General features: G+C 38.4%; 2 protein-coding genes across 4 annotated transcripts in view; both read right to left on the minus strand.

Annotated features, from left to right (window-relative positions):
• NRDC (nardilysin convertase) overlaps positions 1 to 22,878 on the minus strand; it is a 102,666-nt gene that overhangs the window by 66,774 nt on the left and 13,014 nt on the right. The gene's annotated exons all lie outside the window — the stretch shown is intronic.
• Positions 5,291 to 6,821, minus strand: LOC122482167 (S-adenosylmethionine decarboxylase proenzyme 1-like). The gene has a single exon (XM_043578772.1). The coding sequence runs from the start codon at positions 6,035 to 6,037 to the stop codon at positions 5,303 to 5,305; it is 735 nt and encodes a 244-aa protein (XP_043434707.1). The 5' UTR covers positions 6,038 to 6,821; the 3' UTR covers positions 5,291 to 5,302.

A 22,878-nucleotide genomic window follows, 5' to 3' on the forward strand; every position in this document is an offset into this window, starting at 1 on the left:
AGGGAGAGACTCAGGGCAAGACGCTCAATTATTAACTGAAATGGAAATAACCCACATGTCTAGTGACAGCAGAATGGAGAAACTGTGGTATGTTCAAAGAATGTATTTCTTTTTCACATAATATTATAATACAGAAAAATACAGGGGCGCCTGCGTGGCTCAGTCAGTTAAGCGCCCAACTTCGGCTCAGGTCATGATCTCAGGGTTTGTGGGTTCGAGCCCTGCGTCAGGCTCTGTGCTATCAGCTCGGAGCCTGGAGCGTGCTGCGGATTCTGTGTCTCCCTCTCTCTCTGCCCCTCCCCTGCTCATTCTCTCTCTCTCTCTCTCTCTCTCTCTCTCTCTCAAAAATAAATAAAGATTTAAAAAAAAATTTTAAATACAGGAAACTACATAATCCAGCAAAAAGCTACATATGTGGTAAATCTTAAAAATATAATAAGTGTAGGGGCATCTGGGTGGCTCAATCAGTTAAGTGTCCAACTCTTAGTTTTGGCTCAGGTCATGGAATTTCTCTCTCCCTCTCTCTTACCCCTCCCTCCAAGCTCTGTCTCTCTCTCTCTCTCCAAATAAATAAGTAAACTTAAAAAAAAAAAAAAAATAGGGGCACCTGGGTGGCTTAGTCAGTTAAGTGTCCAACTTTGGCTCAGATCATGATCTCATGGTTGGTGGGTTCGAGCCCCACATGGGGCTCTGTGCTGACAGCTCAGAGCATGGAGTCTTTTTCAGATTCTGTGTCTCCCTCTCTCTCTGCCCCTCCCTGTTCATGCTCTCTCTCTTAAAAATAAATATTTTTTAAATTAAAAATATGAGTATAAAAAGCATATCACAAAGGATTATATACCATATGAATATCATTTATATAAAACAAAAAAAAAGGAAAAGTAAAGACTATATTTGGCTACACATATGCATGTGATAAAACTTCTTTTTAAACAAAGGAATGATAAATACAAAATTCAGAATAGTTATGGGGGCAAACAACATGGGAGGGTAGAGGAAGGGGCATGTGGCAGAACACTAAAGTAGATCCTAGTTTTGTTTTTTATTTAAAAAAATTTTTGACCTTTATTTATTTTGATCTTTATTTATTTTTGAGAGACAGAGAGACAGAGCATGAACTGGGGAGGGGCAGAGAGAGAGGGAGACACAGACTCAGATGCAGGTTCCAGGCTCTGAGCTATCAGCCCAGAGACGGACACAGGGCTCGACTCACAGACTGCAAGATCATGACCTGAGCTGAAGTCGGACACTTAGGCTGAGCCACTCAGGTGCCCCTGAAGTTTTTTGGTTTTTTTTAAATGTTTTATTTATTTTTGACTGAGAGAGAGACAGAGCATGAGCAGGGGAAGGGCAGAGAGAGGGAGACACAGAATGTGAAGCAGGCTCCAGGTTCTGAGCTGTCAGCACAGAGCCTGACATGGGGCTCGAACTCACAGACCGCGAGATCATGACCTGAGCCGAAGTCCGACGCTCAACCGACTAAGCCACCCAGGCGCCCCATGAAATAGTTTTAAGTTGAGTAATAGGTTATCCATTTTGGGGTTTATTATGCACCATAAACGCTGTGTGTTCTCTTTTGTATATATAAAATATTAGTCTTGGGGCTCCTGGGTGGCTCAGTCGGTTAAGCGTCCCACTTCGGCTCAGGTCGTGATCTAGCCGTCAGTGAGTTCGAGTCCCGCGTCGGGCTCTGTGCTGACAGCTCAGAGCCTGGAGCCTGTTTCAGATTCTGTGTCTCCCTCTCTCTGACCCTCCCCCATTCATGCTCTGTCTCTCTCTGTCTCAAAAATAAATAAACGTTAAAAAAATAAATAAAAATAAAATATTAGTCTTATAAATTTCTTAAGTAACAAAGGAACTTCATTAATAATAGGCCAGTCAGGTCATGCTCCTCTGTGCCAAATAATCAACTCAGTAGGATATGTTAAAATCAAAGAGCTATTTTCTAAGAATGTGAACAATCTGTAAAGAAATGCATCCTAGGTGGGGCGCCTGGGTGGCACAGTCGGTTAAGCGTCCGACTTCAGCCAGGTCACGATCTCAAGGTCCGGGAGTTCGAGTCCCGCGTCGAGCCCCGCGTCGGGCTCTGGGCTGATGGCTCAGAGCCTGGAGCCTGTTTCCGATTCTGTGTCTCCCTCTCTCTCTGCCCCTCCCCCGTTCATGCTCTGTCTCTCTCTGTCCCAAAAATAAATAAACGTTGAAAAAAAAATTAAAAAAAAAAAAGAAATGCATCCTAGGATAAATCTTAAGACACAGAATCTTCAAAAGGCAAACATCAAGGTATGTAAAAAAAAAAAAAAAAATCGGGTGGGGGGAACACCCCAAACAGCCTTTGTAAAATGTGTTTTTTTTACTAGCTTCAAATTTTCAAAACCAGAAAAAGAAAAGGGTGGGGGTGGGTGGAGGCATTCTACTTTCAAAATAATCCTAAGCATTCCACTTGCAAAACAGATCACAGGGAGCCTGGGTGGCTCAGGGGGTTAAGCATCTGACTCTTTGATTTCAGCTCAGGTCATGATCTCACAGTTTGTGAGATTGAGCACTGCATCAGGCTCCACACTAACAGTATGGAGCTTGCTTGAGATACCCTCACTCCCTCTCTGTCCCTCCCCCTGCCGTGCATGCTCTCTTTCTCTCTCTCAAAATAAACTTAAAAATCTATCCTCAGCAGTCTGAAAAAGCAGATCAGATGTGTTATGGGCTAAATTATGTTCTCCCAAAGTCATATGTTGAAGTCCTAACCTCTAGTACCTCAGACTGTGACTATATTTAGAAATAGAACCTTTAAAGAGATATGACTAAGTTAAAATGAGGCCATTGAGGTGAACCCTAATCCAATCTGACTGGTATACTTATAAGACAAAGACATTTGGACACAGATACCAGATGTATCTACACAGAGAAAAGATCACATGAGGACAGAGCAAGAAGGCAGCCACCTGTAAGTCATAGAAGCCTCAGAAGAAACCTAACTATTGACACTCAAATCTTGGGACTTCTAGCCTCCAAAATTGTAAGAAAGTAAATTTCTGTTGTTTAAGGCACCCAGTCTGTGGTATTTTGTCAAAACAATCCTAACAACTAATACAAGGCACTTCACTTTTCAAAAATCATCAATGGCTTCCTGTCATACTTGGAATAAAATCCAAAATCGTTACCAGAGCCTAGAAAGCTCCACATAATCTGTCCACCCACTACCTCTCCAACCTGCTTTCCCTCCACTCTTCCCTCATCCTCTTTGCTCTAACCAAATGACTCTTGTTTCAAGAACATTCCCAACAGGCTTCACACTGAGGCCTTTGGGCTTGCTACTCCCAGTCCTAAAGCTCTATCCCAAGTACAGTATTTGCATGACTGTTCCACCTAGCAAGTCTTTACTGAAATTTCCCCTTTTCAGAAACTTTCTCTGACCACACTATCTAAAATAGCACCCCAATCTCTATGCTCTTTTATCCTTTTACTTTTTTCTCAACATTTGGCTCTCTCCTTCCTTCCTTCCTTCTTACCTTTTCTCCCTCCCTTCCTTCTTCCTTCCTTTCCTTCCCTTCTTTCTATTGTCTACACCTTTAGAATGTTAGTTCTGAGAGCAGAGCTCTTCTTTTTCTTCACAGCCATATCCCCAGCACCAGAGACATTGTCTGGCACTTAGTAAACGTTTTAAGAGACATTGTTTGGCACTTAGGAACAATTTAAAGATTTGTTGAATGAACAGAAGGTTAATGCCTGATGCATGGTAGGTATTTAATATCTGCTAAATGAAACAAAATATCAGATAAAATCTAACACCTACTTTTATAGAAACAAATAAAAATATGTGTATATGGGCACCTGGGTGGCTCAGCTGGTTAAGCCTCAGACTCTTGATTTCAGCTCATGTCAGGAGCTGTCTCACAATTCATGGGATTGAGCCCCATGTCAGGCTCTGCACTGAGTGTGCAGCCTACTTGGTCTCTCTCCCCCTCTCTCCCCTTTCCTCTTACTCTCTCAAAATAAACATTAAAAAGAAAAGTATGTTTACACCTGTACACATTAAATATATATAAAGGTATAAACCAAATGTAACATATATATGTACAGAGAGGAATAAAAGTAGAGCAGGATACAAAGAATCTCCATGCTTTAAAAATTTGTCTATAGTCTATCACTTCTGTACTTTTCAATCTTTTGTAATAAAAGTATGTTCAATTATTTATATAATAAAAATTTAGTAAAAATCCAAAACCCACTACTCAACAAATTAAGAACACACATATACACACACAAAGCTCTTAGCTTTATAGAGGGTTATCTTTCATAAATCAACACCAAGTCCATTTAAAGAGCCATGGGGAAAAAATGCTCTTTATCAACACTTTTTTTTTTAACAGTGTATTGCTTTATTGACAGGGGGTCAGGAGGCAAGACACCATGGCAAGGAATGAAATCAATTTTTAAAAAAATACAGGCACGGGGCGCCTGGGTGGCGCAGTCGGTTAAGTGTCCGACTTCAGCCAGGTCACGATCTCGCGGTCTGTGAGTTCGAGCCCCGCGTCAGGCTCTGGGCTGATGGCTCAGAGCCTGGAGCCTGTTTCCGATTCTGTGTCTCCCTCTCTCTCTGCCCCTCCCCCGTTCATGCTCTGTCTCTCTGTCCCCAAAATAAATAAATGTTGAAAAAAAAAACAAAAAACTTTAAAAAAATACAGGCACAAGAAGCAATATGTTAAAATAGTAATACACAAAATGGATAACTGCAATCATTTCTTAAAGAGGACTCCGCTCATGGAAGATACATTTTAAACGCTGTTGCAAAAAACAACTGTATGAAGTAGAAATTGGTTTCAGTAATATTAGTAGAGAATATGTTCTGGAAAGTGGAGGTAAATGGATGTAAAATCCTGGCAGCAATTTAATAGAACAGTCCCAGATGATTAGGCTGAGGCCAACACCTAATGAGGACAAAAAGCCTTGTCTGTGGGGAATTTTGGATGATACATGGAGAAATATTACATTGTGCGTAAGCCAAATTGAATTGTTTTCACAAGTGTTGTAAAGTTTCATATAGTAAAAAGTTTTTTCTACATGCACTTCAATTTCACAGCAAGAGTGGCATAGGATACCTAAACACAGAAGAGAGCATTCATGCAAGATATCTAATTCCTTCATATAATAATGCATATAATTCAAAATGATTACATTATCATTACATCTAGGGCTTTCTGCAGCTACAAGGTGGTGGTTATGGAAAGCATGGCTCCCGGTATCAATATCTAAAAAGCAGCCACCACCTCCTTCTATGTGTGTTCTCTTTTTGCATTTGTTCTTATCAACTCTGCTGTTGTTGATGCTTCTTAGCAAAACTGGTAAAAACAAAATTGTAATCATTGAACATAATGCTCTGGCAAGCAAAACATTTAAAACCTTCAATCTTCTGGGGTGAAGAAAGCACTGTGCAACATTTAGAACTCTGATTTACAAACAGGGTGGTCACAAATTTTCCTGGCTTGAAGACTTCCACAACTTTCCTGACCAGGTCATCATAGGAGGTCTGACTTAAGTTTGTTTCAAAGCTAACATAAGAAAATTCTGATTCTGGAGTGATGTGAATAGTCCAGTAAGTTCTATCTGATTTCATTCCATTTATCGAATACCCACAAGGATTGAACAGTGTGGCATCAATGACAGAACCTGGTATCACGTCACGAATTCCACTCTCACAAGTGACATCCTTTGCAGTAATACCATCTTTCATGTAGAACTGGTCCATAACTGCTGGGTCAAGCTCACTCATCAGAATTTCCAGGGTCTGATCTGGCTGACTGATTACCTGAGTCTCTGGAAAATCCAAAGTATACAAGTACCAACAGTTAGAATTCACACGTCCCATACAATATGCTGCTCCATTTGGGAAAACTGCATTAAGAAATTCTATTTCTTCCTGGAAATTCCAGTGTGGGTACCCTTGATGAGAAGACTTTGTGAAATTCTTACGAGAATAAAAGCTTTGAATTGAGTCAAATCCATTGTAATCCCTAGCAAGTTTCAACAGAGGAACCAACATTTTCAGCAAGAGGGTGGTACCACAGGTCTTCAAAATGAAACGTCTCTTAGAGACAAACGTGCTACTCTCACTGAGTACATAAGCTTCCTGCTTTTCAGTTGTCACACTTATGATTGAACATTGCACATCCTTCAAAAAGTATGTCCCACTCGGATCTTGGGATAGTGCGAAGATCCCCAGATACTTGGTTTAAGTCAGGTTGCTGCCTGGAGAACCAAACCTCCAGCAGCTTCTCAGTCCCTTCGAAAAACTGTGCAGCTTCTGTCACCGTGAGACTAGCAAACAACCAACAACCACAGAAAATCAACTAAATTAAATCTCTTCTCCCACCGCTGCTGCCGTCGCTGCAGATTGTTCCAGTTGTGCTACTAAAGTTCAGTTTCCTTTTTTTTTTGCTATAATTTTATATTAAATTTTTTTTAAAAAAGGATTAATAAAATTTTCCTGGCTTTTTTTTTCATGAGTGAAAGTTGAACGAACATGAGCCTGTTGGAAATAGAGGCAGATACAGTTCAGTCTCCTGTAGTCCGCTGTTTCCCCGTTAAAGAGAGTAGAGTGAGCACTAGCTATGTCGTCAGCCATACTGTGGAAGCTCATCACTTCTATTCAACATTGTATTGGAAGTTCTAGTCAATGAAAAAGATCCATGATATAAATAAATAAGTAGGAACTATGAGGCAAAAATACTGAAAGCTAAAAGAATTCATTGCAAAATATATGATTACCTAGAGAATGCAAGAATTTAGAAAAACAAAACAAAGAGCTGGTGGCTCAGTTGCTTAAGCATCCAACTATTGATTCATCTCAGGTCATGATCCCACGGTCCTGAGACTGACCCCTGCATCGGGCTCCACTGTGGGCATGGAGCCTGCTTAAGATTTTCTCTCTCCCTCTCCCTCTGCCTCTCTCTCTCCCTCTCTTAAAAGAAAAGAAAAGAAAAAACAGAAGAAAAACAAAAATATTAGTATGAAACAAAGTTCCACAAAGTATTCAAATCAAGAACCATGAACAAAAAATCATGAACTTTCCTATATATCAAACAAAACCAATTAAAATGAGATTTAAATATAAGACCCCATTCACAAAAACAACAGAAACTATAAATACCTAAATATACACTTAATAACAATAGCTAACATATTGTGTTAACTTACAGGTCTTAACCATTTAATCCTCACAATAACCCTAATGAGTTATTATTCTTCCCATTTTATGGATGAGAAAACTAAAGTATAAAAAGGGGTTTTTATTTGCCCAAGCTTAGCACACACTGAACCCAAATAGCATGGCACTAGAACTCATTCTTTTCACTACTACTCAACACGATCAACATGCAGAAAAGTAGAAAACTGCAGAAGAAAATAAAAGACGTGACTAATCATACCATGCTGGTGAATGAAAACACCTGATATTGTAAAGATATAAATTCCTTCCCACATGAAATCTGTAAATTCAAGGCAATTCCAATAAGAAAAAATCTCAAGAAGATTTTTTGTGCAACATAACATACGCACTGATTCTAAAATTCATGAGGACAAGAGTCACAAAAAAGGCAAGAACATTTTGAAAAGGGAAAACAATGAGAGGGAAGAGTCTTACCAATTATAAAAATATAAACTTTTAAATGAATTGAAATCAAACAGTATACTGGTACAGGAACACTTACAGATCAATGAAACAATATTCTAGAAACAGCAGTCTTTATAATACTGCTGCCAACACCATTTATTATGATTCATAAATGATGCTGAAACAACAGGCAATATCTACTTCCTTACATTCAACACATATAAATTTCAGAGAGATTATAGAACTAAAAGGAAAAAATGTTCTAAAAGTACTTCTTTTTTTTTTTTTAATGTTTGTATTTGAGAGCACACATGCACGTGCGGGAGGGGCAGAGAGAAAGAGGGAGACAGTGAATCCAAAGCAGGCTCTGCTCTGTCAGCAGAAAGCCAGATGCAAGGCTCAAAATCACAAATCATGAGATCATAACCTCAGCCAAAGTCAGATGCTAAACCGACTGAGCCACCCAGGCACCCCTACAAGTATTGTTCTAATGTTTATTTATTCATTTTGAGAGAGAGAGAGAGAGACAGAGACAGAGAGAGAGAAAGAGAGAGGCAGAGAGGGAGAGGTACAGGGAGAGGGAGACAGAGAATCCCAAGCAGGCTCCGCACTGTCAGCGCAGAGCCCGACACAGGGCTCAATCTCACACCCTGAGATCATGATCTGAGCCAAAGTCAGACACTTAACCCACTGAAGCACCCAGGTGCCCCTAATTTAAAACTTTTTTAAAACAAAGCATCATAAACAAAACAAAGAGCAAACTGCATACAAGCATACCTCAGAGATATTACAGGTTCAGTTCCAGATGCCATAATAAAGCAAATATCACAGTAAAGTGAGTCAAGTAAATTATGTTTCCCTGTGCATGTAAGTTATGTTTACACTATGCTGTCATCTATTAAGTGTGCAATAGCATTGTCTAAAAATATATACATACTTTAATTTAAAAAGACTTTTAGGGCTAAAAAATCATCATCACCCAAGCTTTCAGTGAGTCGTAATCTTTTTGCTGGTGGAAGGTCTTGCTTCGATGTTCATGGCTGCTAACTGATCGTGGTGGTGGCTGTTAAAGCACAGGTTGGCTGTGGCAAGTTCTTAAAATAAGACAATAAAGTTGACTGCATCAACTGACTCTTCCTTTCACAAAGGATTTCTCTGTAGCATACAATGTTTGACAACATTATATCCACAGAACTTTTTTAATTTTAATGTTTATTTTTATTTTTGAGAGAGAGAGAGAGAGAGAGAGAGTAGGAGTGGGGAAGCGGCAGAGAGAGAGGGAAACACAGAATCTGAAGCAGGCTCCAGGCTCTGAGCTGTCAGCACAGAGCCCAATGCAGGGCTCAAACCCATGAATCTCAAGATCATGACTTCAGCCAAGGTTGGATGCTTAACTGACTGAGTCACCCAGGAGCCCCTACCCCAGAACTTCTTTAAATTAATCTTCTCAAACTCAACTGCTGCTTTATCAACGTTTATATAGTAATCTAAATACTTTGTTGTCCTTTCAACAATCTTGACAGCATCTTTACCAGGAGTAGATTCCATCTCAAGAAATCACTGTCTTTGTTCACCCATAAGAAGCAACTTCTCATCCATTCAAGTTTTATCATGAGGTTGCAGCAATTCAGTCACACTTCAGCCTCCACTTCTAATTCTCGCTCTTTCCACAATATCTGCAGTTAGTTCCTCCATGGAAGTCTTGAACCTCTCAAAGTCATCCATGAGGGTTGGAATCAGCTTCTTCCAAACTCCTATTCATGTACTTGCAGGTATTCTGACCTCTTCCCATGAATCACAAATGTTCTCAACGGCATCTAGATCATGAATCCTTTCCAGCAGGTTTTCGATTTACTTTTTGCCCGGATCCAAGACAGGAATCAATATCTATGGCAGATATAGCCTTACAACATGTATTTGTTAAATAATAAGAGAAGCCAAAATTACTACTTGATCCATGAACTGCAGAATGGATGTTGTGTTATCACGCATGAAAACAACATTCATCTCACTGTACATCTCCATCATAGCTCTTGGTGACCAAGTGCATTGTCAATGAGCAGTAATATTTTTATTTTTTTTAATGTTTATTTATTTTTGAGAAAGAGAGAATGCAAGTGCACACAAGCAGGGGAGGGCCAGAGACAGAGAGAGACAGAGAATCCCAAGCAGGCTCCGCGATGTCAGCGCAAAGCCCAACAGGGAACTCGAACTCATGAACCGGGAGATTCATGACCTGGGCCCAAGTCGTACACTCACTCAACTGAGCCACCCAGGCACCCCAGTAACATTTTTTAAAAATAATAATAAAATAAAATGAGCAGAAATCTTTTTTTTTTTAAAGGAATCTTTTTTTTTTTTTCTCTGAGCAGGTCTCAACAGTAAGCTTAAATATTCAGTAAGCCATGTTGTAAACAGATGTGCTATCATCCGGGCTTTGTTGTTCCATTTATAGAACACAGCAGAGTAGATTAAGCATAATTCTTAAAGGCCCTAGGATTTTCAGAATGGTAACTGAGAACTGGCTTCAATTTAGAACCACCAGCTGCATTAGCTCCTAACATGAGAGTCAGCCTGTCCTTTGACGCTTTGAAGCCAGGCACTGACTACTCCTCTCTAGCTATTAAAGTCCTAGATGGCATCATCTTCAGCTACACTGAAAATCTATTTAGTGTAGCCACCTTCATGAATTATTTTAGTCAGATCTTCTGGATAACTTGCTGCAGCTTCTATATCTTGCTGCTTCACCTTGCACTTTTATGGAAACAGCTTCTTTCTTTAAACTTCATAAATTAACCTCTGCTAGCTTCAAAATTTTCTTTTGCAGTTTCCTCACCTCTCTCGACCTTTATAAAATTGAAGAGAATCAAGGCCTTGTTTTGGATTAGGCTTTGATTTAAGGAAATAATCTATCCAAACCATTCAAACTTTCTCCCTTATCAGGTTGTTCTGCTTTCTTGTCATTCTTATCATTACTGTATTCACTGAAGTAGTACTTTTGATTGCATTCACAATTTGGCTAACTAGCTCAAGAGATCTGGCATTCAGTCCATCTCAGTTTTTTTTTTTTTTTAATTTTTTTTCAACGTTTATTTATTTTTGGGACAGAGAGAGACAGAGCATGAACGGGGGAGGGGCAGAGAGAGAGGGAGACACAGAATCGGAAACAGGCTCCAGGCTCTGAGCCATCAGCCCAGAGCCTGACGCGGGGCTCGAACTCCCGGACCGCGAGATCGTGACCTGGCTGAAGTCGGACGCTTAACTGACTGCGCCACCCAGGCGCCCCAGTCCATCTCAGTTTTTAAATTTTTTTTGTTTATTTATTTTTGAAAGAGAGAGAGAGAGACAGGGAGCAAGGGAAGGGCAGAGAGAAAGGGAGACAGAATCTGAAGCAGGCTCCAGGCTCTGAACTGTCAGCACAGAGCCCAACACAGGGCTCAAACTCCTGGACCGTAAGATCATGACCTGGGCCAAAGTCAGCCACTTAACTGAGTCACCCAGGCACCCCACAGTCTCAGTTTTTGACATGACTTCCTCACTAAGCTTAATCACTTCTAGCATTTGACTTAAATAAAGTAAGAGACACAAGTCTCTTCCTTTCACTTGTACACTTAACTGTAGAGTTATGAACTGTCCTAATGTCAATATTGTTACATCTCAGGGAACAGGGAAGCCCAAGGAAGAGAGAGGCAGGTGAATGACGAGTGAGTGGACCAGTCAGAACACACACAACATTTATTGACTAAGCTTGCCATCTTATATGGCCACACTTTGTGGCATCCCAAAACAATTACAATAGTAATATCAAAGATAACTGATCACAGATCACCATAATGTAGTAATAATAAAATAATAAAAATAATAATGATGATGAAAATTACTGAAATGGGGCACAGAGACACAAAGTTAGCAAATGCTGCTAGAAAATGGTGCTGATAGACTTGATTGACAAAGGGTTGCCACAAACCTTCAATTTATGGGGGGGGGGGGGGGGGGGAGAATGCAGTATCTGTAAGGTGCAATAAAGCAAAGCACAGTAAAATGAGGTATGCCTGTGCTGAGAGAAAATATCAACGATATATAAAAGTTCCTTCACATCAATGAGCAAAGAAACAAAACTAAGGAAAACAGGTTTTACTATTTATTTATTTATTTATTTATTTATTTACAGATCAAGGATGAGCAGGGGAGGGGCAGAGAAAGGAAGAGAGAGAATCCCAAGCAGGCTCTGTGCTGTTAGCATGGAGCCCGATGCAGGGCTCAAACTCACGAACCGTGAGATCATGATCTGAGCTGAAATCAAGAGTTGGATGCTTAACCAACTGAGCCACCCAGGTGCCCCAAGGAAAACAAGTTTTACAAAGATATAAAAATATTTCAAGAAGAACCACAAGACATCCAATAAATGAAATGATGATGAAACTCACCAGAAATCAAAGATAACCAAATTAAAACAATAATATATTTTTCATCTAGCAAACTAGCTAAAAAAATAAAAATTACTGCTATCTAATAGCAGTAATGACAAGGGAGAGAATATTCTCACCTAGTCTGGGGTTCTGCTTACATAATGGTTCTGCTTACATAAATGGGTTAGAAAAAAGTGCCCAAGGTTAGGTAGCAAAATATTGTAATGGAATCACAAGTGAAATTACTTTCCATCTGACACCAATATACTATTTTACTTTGATCACAAACTCCACTTGCCCCCAGATCCTTTGCTTCTTACATATACAAGTTAATGATTACTGTCTGATTGTTTTCTCCACATTTACATGTGTAAATCTTGTTTTCTTCATGTTCACCACATGAGTAATAATCTTGTGAGCTCAAAAAATACAGAGATGAAACCCCTGTTCACCACTCTTGTCTCCTCCCAAACATTAGCCTCTCTCATATTCAATTCTGCGTCTGCTCTCTTGATGGACAAAAGAGAACTCCAGACTTATAGTGTGCAACACTGTTTATAAATCTCAATTGGCATAGTGTTTGTATAGGGAAATACGGCTATACCCATTAAAATGTAAACTGCATACTTTTAACCTCATAATTTCATTTCTAGGTATCTTATGGAAATATTCATATACACCATAAAGATATGTCAACAGTGTTCACTAAAGCAACATTTGATAGAGAAAAACTAGAAATTACCCAAATGTCCACAGATAGATGAATGTGCAAATAAATTATTCTACAACCATAACATAGCACACTACTTAGCCTTCAAGACCTCATTTTCTCATATAGAGAGAAAATAGTGAGGCAAGTTCCAGCCTATTTTTAGGCCTAGATAGTGCTAAATCATTTTAGTCAAAAAGAATACTTGGAGGGCTAACAGTGTAATTACATAAACTTGTCATTACTTCCCCCCAAACGATTTAGTCTCAAATATTTGTATGTATATAAGATGTCACCTATCTCTAAGAAAACTTCTCTTCCTCCAACTTATTCAATTTGTCTTCCTTTATTTGGTTTCATTCTCCCATTGCTCCTGTACTGATAGTGAAGACTGAAGTAGATGGTATTATTCTCTCCATCATAAAGTATCCACCCACTCACTTTTATTTGTTCCATTAACAAGCTAACCTTTTGTTAAGAAGCCCACTTTCAGTCACTAAAATTACCAGTTACGAGCTCACATATTTAAATCCAAAAATACTTGAGACCACATGGTGAGGGTAGGGAGAGTGGGGACAAGTTACATAGTTACAAAGTAAGCCCTCCCAAATACCCTCTTTTTTAAAATTTTTTTTAAGTTTATTTATTTTGATAGACAAAGAGAACAAAGGGGGAGAGGCAGAGAGAGAAAGGGAGAGAAAGAATCTCAAGCAGGCTCTGCACTGCAGGCTAAAACTCATGAACCGTGAGACCATGACCTGCCTGAAACCAAGAGTTAGAGACTTAACAAATTGAGCCACCAGGTGCCCCACAATATCCACTTTTAACCTAAAGAGATTTAGCACTGTTTAGACCTAGAATTAACAATTTAAGACTAGAGCCTTTATCATTAATTACAGCACATTTGGAATTTTAGACATCTTTGCAGTTTAAAACTGCAGGCCTGGTTCAAGAAATCAATAAAAGCATTAAAAAAGCTTTAAAAAATCAAATCCCTGTTTACCCTTGCCTATAATTCTAGGCCAGCTGCAACTCTTGAGTCAAAACAGCCCATATACTAAAACTGACATGACCAGCCTGAATCAACTAAAGTGTTCTTATCCAAGCAGCATTAGTTTAAAGCTAAACATACAACTGTTTTTTAAAAAAGCTATGGGGGGTGGGGGGCACAGGGAGAAGACCTGCATGGTACAACATAGTTCTTGCAAATAACCACGCTCAAAAAACTCACATGCCTCTTTACTTGTCAAAACATAATACCAAGCCACTGTATTTAGGACCCACCAGAGGTACATTTTGCTCCCCAAATGGCAGTCCTTCCCCATTTCTCAAGGTTCCTCAGTTATGGAACAGGTGTTATTAGGTGTGACTGATTATTTTAATAATGGCCCCAATTACTGACATAGCTAATCTTCCCACAAGGGTCAGAGGCTATTTCTCCCAACCCCTTAAATCTAGGCTAGTTTTGTAAATGTTGTCCTATATATTGCGATGAAATTGATGTGTAAGTCCTGGAGCCTAGGCCTCAAGATGTCATGCAGCTTCTGCCTTTACTCTCTTGGGAATCAGTTGCCATGTAAAGTAATACAAGCCAGACTGAATAAGCAGAGATTTTGTGCAGACAGAAGGCCCACTTTCTCACTGTCCTCACCAAGGTCCCAAACATGTGACTGAAGTCACCTTAGATACTCTAGCTCCAGTCAACCCACCGAATGAATGCAGCACACAAGTGTGACCCTAGACACAAAAGAGTGCCCAGCTATCCCACAGAATTTTAAGAAATAATAAATCATTGTTGCTTTGAGCCACTTAAATTGTGAGGTAGACTGTTACACAACAATACCAATATACTGGGAGAACTCAAATGGTTGAGCAACACCACTTCTGGATATAAAGCAGGGACTCAAACAGGATTTGTAAATCAATGTTCATAGCAGCATTATTCACAACAGCTAAAAGGTGCAAACAACCCAATGTCTATCATGGGATGAATGGATAAACAAAATGTGGTATATGCACACAACAGAGTATTTTTCAGCTTTAAAAAGGAAAGAAATTCTGGAGCACCTGGGTGGCTCAGTTGGTTAAACGTCCCACTTCAGCTCAGGTTATGATCTCATGGTTTGTGGGTTCAAGCCCCGTGCTGGACTCTGTGCTGACAGCTCAGAGCCTAGAACCTGCTTCAGATTCGGTGTCTCCCTTTTTCTCTGCCCCTCCCCCACTCACATTCTCTGTCTCTCAAAAATGAACAAACGTTAAAAAAATAATAATAATACAAAAAAGGAAAGAAATTCTGACACGTGCTACACGATGGATGAATTCTGAAGATACACTAAGTGATATAAGCCAGATAGAAAAGGACAAATATTGTGTAATTTCACTTATACGACATACCTACAGAAGCCAAATTCACTGCAAGAAAGTAGAACGGTAGTTGCCAGGGCTTGGGAGGGGGGCGGAAATGGAGAGTTATTGTTTAAAGAGTTCAGAGTTTCAGCTTGACAAGATGAAAAGATATGGAGATGGATGGTGGTGATGGCTGTACAATATAAACATACTTAATGCTACTGAACCATACACTTAAAAATGGTTAAAATGGTAAATTTTGTTATGTATAGTTTACCACATTTTTAAAAAGCACAACTCTTCCCCACTTGATTTCATAATCAAACAAGAGAAAGTTACAGGAATAGATAAGTAGAAAGGAAAATATCAGCTTTATCTTTGATAAAAAGGTAGGATGAAGAACATGGCTTAAGAGTGGTTCAGAAATGGCTTGCAAACACTATGAATTAAAGTTATCAACCAAAATAGAACTATTTCCCCCCAAAGCAGAACTTGTCCTGCACTCAGTTTACTGTACTAGAAAAGAATATGCCAAAGTACTTGCTGGCTACAGGCTGGAAAGAAGTGAGAGATGAACAGGTTAAATTGGCACATGCCCCAGGTAATTCTACTGCACTCATTAATCAGATAAATCACTCCTCCAGTGAAGAGAAGAGGTAAAGAAAGAAGCTACGAGTTTTTTTGTGCCTTGAGGGAGGGGAAGAAAGGCTCCACTGCAGAATCCTTGGCTGCAAACCCCTCACCTGTGTCCCCAGCCCATCTTGGCTCTTGCATTTTCCCATAGCAAAGTCCCTCCACACTTAACCAGTGTTATAGTAGTATATAACAGTTTCAAAAGAAAACAGAGGAGAACTAGAAAAAAATTTTTTTGAGAAAATTTCCTGGCTGGAGTTCCTGAGTGGCTCAGTCAGTTAAGCTTCTGACTCTTGGCATCAGCTGAGGTTATGATCGAGCAGTGGTGAGATCGAGCTCCACACTGAGTGTGGAACATGCTCGGGATTCTCTCCCAATCTCTCTCTCTCACTGCCCCTCTCCTGCTCATGTGCGCATGTATGTGTGTGTGCGTGCTCTCTCTCGCTCTCTCTCAAATTAAATAAACATAAAAAAGAAAAGAAAAACTTCCTGGAACTGAAGAACATACATTCTAGACTGACTGAGGAATAAAGGTACAACAAAACAAATGCATTGATTGTTACCTGATATGTTTGACCAAAGCTGGAGAAGTTTTAAAGCTCTGGCAGAGTAGTAGGGAAAAATTCATGTTAGATAACAAAGCGCACTAAACAAAAATAATAAGGCATCTTAGATATAACACCAAAAGTACACACGGCAAGAGAAAAAAATAAACTAGACACCATCAAAATTGAAAACTTTTGTGCTTCAAAGAATACCACCAAAGGAAAAACTTTGCAAATCATTTATCTAATGAGATCCATATCTAAAACACAACAACTATTACTACTCAATTAAAACAAAAAATAAAGATGAGCAAAGGATCTGAATAGACATTCTCCGAATAAGATATACATGGTATAAGACAAGACGACCAAAAACCACATGAAAAGATGTTCAACATCAGCCATCAGAGAAATGCAAATCATAATGAGATACCACTTTACACCTACCAGGAGGGCTATAATCAAAACTACAATGAGCTATCACCTCACACCTGTCAAAATGACTAAAATTAACGACACAGGAAACAAGAGATGAGGGTGAGGATGAGGAAAAAGGGGAACCCTCCTACCCTGTTGGTGGGAATGCAAACTAGTGCAGCCACTTGGAAAACATATGAAGTTTCCACAAAAAGGTAAAAATAGCAATTTTATGATCCAGCAACTGCACTACTAGGTATTTACCCAAAAGATCTAAAAATACTGGCCTGAAGGGATACATGCACCCTGATGTTTAAAGCATTATCTACAATAGCCAGATTATGGAAAGAGCCCAAATGCCCACTGACTAATGAATGGATAAAGATATATATATATATATGAACATTACTCAACCATAAAAAAGAATGAAATCTTGTCATGTGCAATGACATGGAGATGGAGAGTATTATGCTAAATGAAATAAGTCAGAGAAATACAAACACCATATGATTTTACTCATATTAAGTATTATGAAACAAATGAGAATTTAAGAAACAAAACAGAAGAACATGGGAGGGAGGGATGGACAAGAGAGAGGCAAACCATAAAAAAGACTCAACTACAGAGAACAAACTGAAGGTTGCTGGAAGGGAGGTGGGCAGGGGGATGGGTTAAATGTGTGATGGGTATTAAAATGGGCACTTGTGATAAGCACTGGGTACTGTTGTGATAAGCAATGGGTGTTGTTATGTAAGTGATGAATCACTAAATTCTACACCTGAAACTAATATTGTACTGTATGTTAAATAACTGGAATTTAAATAAAAACCTGAAACTTAAAAAAAAAAAAAAGATTGTAACAAGTATTGGTGAAGATGCAGAGAAATTGGAATTCTTTTACACTGCTAGAGAAAATTGTAAAATGGTACAGCCACTTTGAAAAATAGTCTGAAAAAAATCCTCAAATGGATAACAAGTTTCCATCTGATCCAGCAATTATGCCCCTCTTTATTATATACCCAAAATAAATAAAAACATAAGTTCACACAAAAGCTTGTACATATATGTTCATGGCAGCATTACTCATAATAACCAAACAGTGTCCACCAACTGTTGAAATAAATAAAATGCGGCATATTCATACAATGGAATATTACTCAGAAATAAATGAAGTTCTAACACATGGTACAACACAGATGAACCTTAAAAACAATACACTAAATTTTGTGACTGGTGTAGCCAGTCACAAAGGATGAAAAATTTATGATTCCATTTACATGAAATGTCCAGAATAAGCAAATCTAGAGAGCAGAAGACAGATGAGTATTTACCTAGGGCTATGGAGATGGGGGACTGGGGAGACTGACAGGTGAAGAGTGAAGGATTCCTTTTTGAGGTAATAAAAACATTGTGGTTATGGATGCACAACTGCAAATACACTAAGAGCTATTAAGTTGTACACTTTAAATAAAGTGTATTGTGTGATGTGTGACTTAGATCTCAATAAAGCTATTCTTAGAAATAAGGCAATTAGGAGCACCTGGGTGGCTCAGTCGGTTAAGCAGCCAACTTCGGCTCAGGTCATGATCTCAGTTTGCGGGTTCCAGCCCCACATCAGGCTCTGTGCTGACAGTTCAGAGCCTGGAGCCTGCTTCAGATTCTGTGTCTCGCTCTCTCTCTGCCCCTCTCTGACTCATGCTCGCTCTCCCTCCCCCAAAAATAAACATTAAAAAAAATTTTTAATAAAAAATTTTTAAAAATAAGGCAATTAAAGAGAAAACAGTTGTTCAAGAAAGAAAATATAATTATAGTAGACTACATGTCCCAGTACAAACAATATTTGGATACTGCAAATACTGAATACTGTTTATCAAAAAAACTGGGATGTATTTTACAATAGAGAAAGGGAAGAGGGGAGAGTTAGATATAAATTTCATTACCAGAAAAGACCTGGCTAATGAAAAATAAAAAATTATTTATTTTAGCAACATAATCAACTAGATTAAGATTTGTGTCAAGTAAAATAAACAGTAAGAAATCATTATTGTTTTTGTCTACATACCATGAAGATTTTTTGAAAAACCCTCCCTGCAAGTAAAAAATATGAACTTTTAGGCCATAATATAATGAAATAAGAAATCAACAAAATAGAACGTAGTAAAGATCCCTGAAAAAATATCCATGCATTTATGAAAACCTAACATATGATAGTTAGCATTACAGGAAAAAAAGACATACCAGGAATTAAGAAACTATGGTTACAGCCTTTAAAATAACTGTTTTTTACTTTTTTTGAAGCAGTAGGAAAAAATCCAATGAAAAAATATTTCATGATACATTAAATTCTCTGAAATTCAAATTTCAGTCTCCATAAAGTTTTACTGGCACACAGCCACACTCATTCATTTACATATCATCTATTGCTGCTTTCTCCTTCCAAAGACCTTTGTGGCATTTTCACTGTTGTGCACTGCAGGCTCCACACTGTAAAAATTGCAGCAATGCACTTTATCACCCACCAGCATTTCAAGTGCCACATGTATCACTGTAAGTGCAACTTTTTAAAAAATATTTTTGAAAATGTTTTATTTTTGAAAGACAGAGTGCGAGTAGGAGAGTGGCAGAGAAAGAGAGAGACAGAGAATCCAGGCTCCGAGCTATTAGCACAGGACTTGAACCCACCAACAGTGAGATCATGACCTGAGCTTGGATGCCCAACTGAGCCACACAGGTGCGTGCCCCAGTGCAACTTTTTTTAAAGTGGCAATACATATTCATCATGTCCAAAGAAGGAAAGGGAAAAGTGAAATTCAAAATGTCACACTTTTAGTGTGGATTTTGTTACCAAATAATAGCAAAATGCTGTGTTTATTATGTAATATTATAGTTATGCTAAAAGAATAAAATGTTATTACCAATACTTAGCACTCATCACAGTATTCACAACTCACAGAAGAGCAACACTCAGAAAAATCAGAAAATTTAAAATGAAATACCTCATTACAGTAGAATTTCTTCACAAAAATTAAAGATGAAAATGAGACTACAACCAAAGTAAGTTTCTGAGTAGCTCCATTTGTTAGCTAAGCAAGGAAAACTATTTACCAATGACGAGTTAGACTGTATTTTGTAACAGCTGAAAAAATTTATAAAATTAATTATTAATTAAACTATTAGCCTGTTGGTGAGAACTACTGCTCAAAGATTTGGGGACCTTAGTAACTGATAAGCAATTAAAAACAAGGCAAATGATTTCAAGATTTTGACTTTTGATGTGCCTAGAGATGTTACCAACAACTCAGCTGTTTACTTGAAGAGTCAGTGCCAAGTCTGAAGTGACTGAGCAATTAGCCTCCATGAATATTCTGCGAGAACTACAGATAAGAATATTTTCAAAGGGGTTGATAAAACATGAATGTACTACAACTGGAAGTGGGATCTAATATATAGTCCCACTAATGTTGGTAAAATAGGTATGGAGCAGAAAAAAAGATTTAGTTGGACAAATTTACCTTTTGTGAGGTGTTTCAAAGTCTATGATTATTCACGATCTTATCAGCAGTACTCTACAGAAAATATTTGAATCTATCATGTATTAGTGAGACAGTAGTGTCACTTATTCTTGTACACTTCACAATCATCAGTTCTGTGAATTTTTGTTAGAAATAGAGGCAGAATATCTTGAATTACCCTTACTGTAGAGCAGTTTGATGGCTCAGCAATGGGAACATTTTATTGCAATTTTTGAGCTCAAGGCTAAGACAAATTTTTCTGCAAAAAAACCGCCTTCCACCACTATTGTCAAACACCAAATGGCTTTGGAAATTAGCTTTTGCTGAAGGCTCCATAATGTTTCTGAATGAATTCAACCCAAAATTACAAAATAGCACTTATGCAAAACATCTTATGGTAAAGTCATTTCAACAACAACGAAAGTTATCTGAATCACAATAATGGCAAACTGCTTTACACACTTCCCGTGCTGTCAAAAGTTAAAACAAGAAGCCATAGCTCCATTACCACACAAATTTGCAGCAGTTATGTTTTCCAAGCAAACTCTAGTTCCAGCAAGTTTTTCAGATTTTGGTGCAAGCATAAGGGAAATTTCAATATTTGTAAGTCCTTTTAACTGTGCAAAGACTCCACCTAATTAAGGAGGTTCCACCTAATTTTCAATCAGAAATGATTAATCTACTATGTAATAACATGCTAAGGGGCAAAAATATCACAAGAATCTAACAGAATTCTATAAATGCTTTCCAAGCAATGAATATGCTAAATTAAAAGCATATACTCAGGGATTGATATCAGTATTTAGTAGTAACTATCAGGATGAAAACACATTTTCAAAGATGAAATCTGTAAAATCTCATTACAAATCAGTATTAACAGATGCATATTCACAATCAACTTTGATTACAAGAAACACTGACTGTGAACCCCCCAAAAAACAAATGTTACCCCAATAAAAAGAATTTCACTGTGGGCACCTGGGTGGCCCAGTTAGTTAAATACCTGACTCCTGATTTGGGCTCAGGTCATGATCTCATGGTTGTGAGATCAAGCCCCACAATGGGCTGGTGCTGAGTGTAGAGTCTGCTTAAGATTCTCTCTCTCCTTCTCCCTCTCACCCCCACCCGCAACCACCCCGAAGCATAAGTTCTCTCTCAAAAATAAAAGAAAAAAAGGAAGAAAGAAAACAAAGAATTCCACTCTTCTCACTAGTAAATCTGTATTATCAAAAAAGTACTATTACTATATTTTGAACTTAATACAAATTTTATTTAAAATTTGTAAAGGCACCTTGGTAGCTTAGTTGGTTAAATGTTGGACTTCGGCTCAGGTCATGGTCTCACCGTTTGTGAGTTCTAGCCCTACATCAGGCTCTGTGCTGACAGCCTGGAGTCTGGAGCCTGCTTTGAATTCTGGGTCTCCCTCGCTCTCTGCCCCTCCCCCACATGCACTCTGTCTCTCTCTCAAAAATAAACATTAAAAAAAATTTTTTTTAATTTTCAGAAATTTTGGAAGCACCTGGTGGCTCAGTCAGTTAAGTATCCGACTTTGGCTCAGGTCATGATCTCACGGTTCGTGGGTTTAAACCCCGCATCAGGCTCTGTGCTGACAGCTCAGAGAATGGAGTTCAGCTCCGATTCTGCGTCTCCCTCTCTCTCTGCCCCTCCACTGCTTGCGCGCTCGCTCGCTCTCTCTCTCTCTCTCTCTCTCTCTCACTCAAAAATAAATATTAAAAAAACTTTAAAATTTGCAGAAATTTTTAAAAATTGCAGAAATGCTTTCTTCCTTGTTATAAAAGTACCCACCTAATATCTTTAATTTTGCCTCTTAACTGGCAAAGCCTAAAACATTTACTATTTACCCTTTAAAGAAAACATTTGCTGACTTCTGGGATATAGACTTCAAAAGGTGTATTGGACAACTGGTTGTCCCTATTTTTTAAAAAGTGATAAAATTAGATCCATATCCTATAAAAAGCAAAACTGTAAAACTTCTAGAAGAAAATAAGATGAAAAAAACACAAACCATAAATATAAAGATAAAGTACTATGACTAACTTTTCAGACTTTATAAACAAAGGATAAAGATAAGCTATACAGACTTAGAGAATATATTTGCAACTCATATAACCAACAAAGGATTCAAAATATGTAAATTATCAATTTTAAAGAAGAAGAGAAAGAACACTCCCCTCCAACAAAATGGGCAGTTCATAAAAGGAGAAATCCAAATGGCCAGGAAACATGAAATAATGCCTGATCTTATTAGTAATAAGGTAAAATGCAAACAAAAGGACTTTTTGAAAGAGAAAATACGTCCTACAGATCAATTCTCAGTAATTTTTTTAAAGTCTGATTTCTTATTATTTCTGAGAAAAAGAGAGAGAGAGGCAGAGGGAGAGGGATAATCCCAAGCAGGCTCCACGCTGACACAGGGCTCATGTGCAGGAGATCGTGACCTGAGCTGAAGACACTTAACTGACTGACCCACCCAGGAGCCCCTCAATAATTTTTAAATCTAACAATATCAAGAGTTGGTAGGAAACTCTATAAAAGCAGGAACACTAATGCTCTATTGGCATAAATGTAAAATAAAACAGTACAACCAGTTAGAAGAGTATTTTGGAAACATCTAGTAAAAAACAAGTTGTTTCAGGGAAAAAAAAAAAAAGAGAGAGGAGCACCTGGGTGGCTCACTTGG

The sequence above is a fragment of the Prionailurus bengalensis genome, chromosome C1, assembly GCF_016509475.1.
Source record: "Prionailurus bengalensis isolate Pbe53 chromosome C1, Fcat_Pben_1.1_paternal_pri, whole genome shotgun sequence".
Taxonomy (NCBI): domain Eukaryota; kingdom Metazoa; phylum Chordata; class Mammalia; order Carnivora; family Felidae; genus Prionailurus; species Prionailurus bengalensis.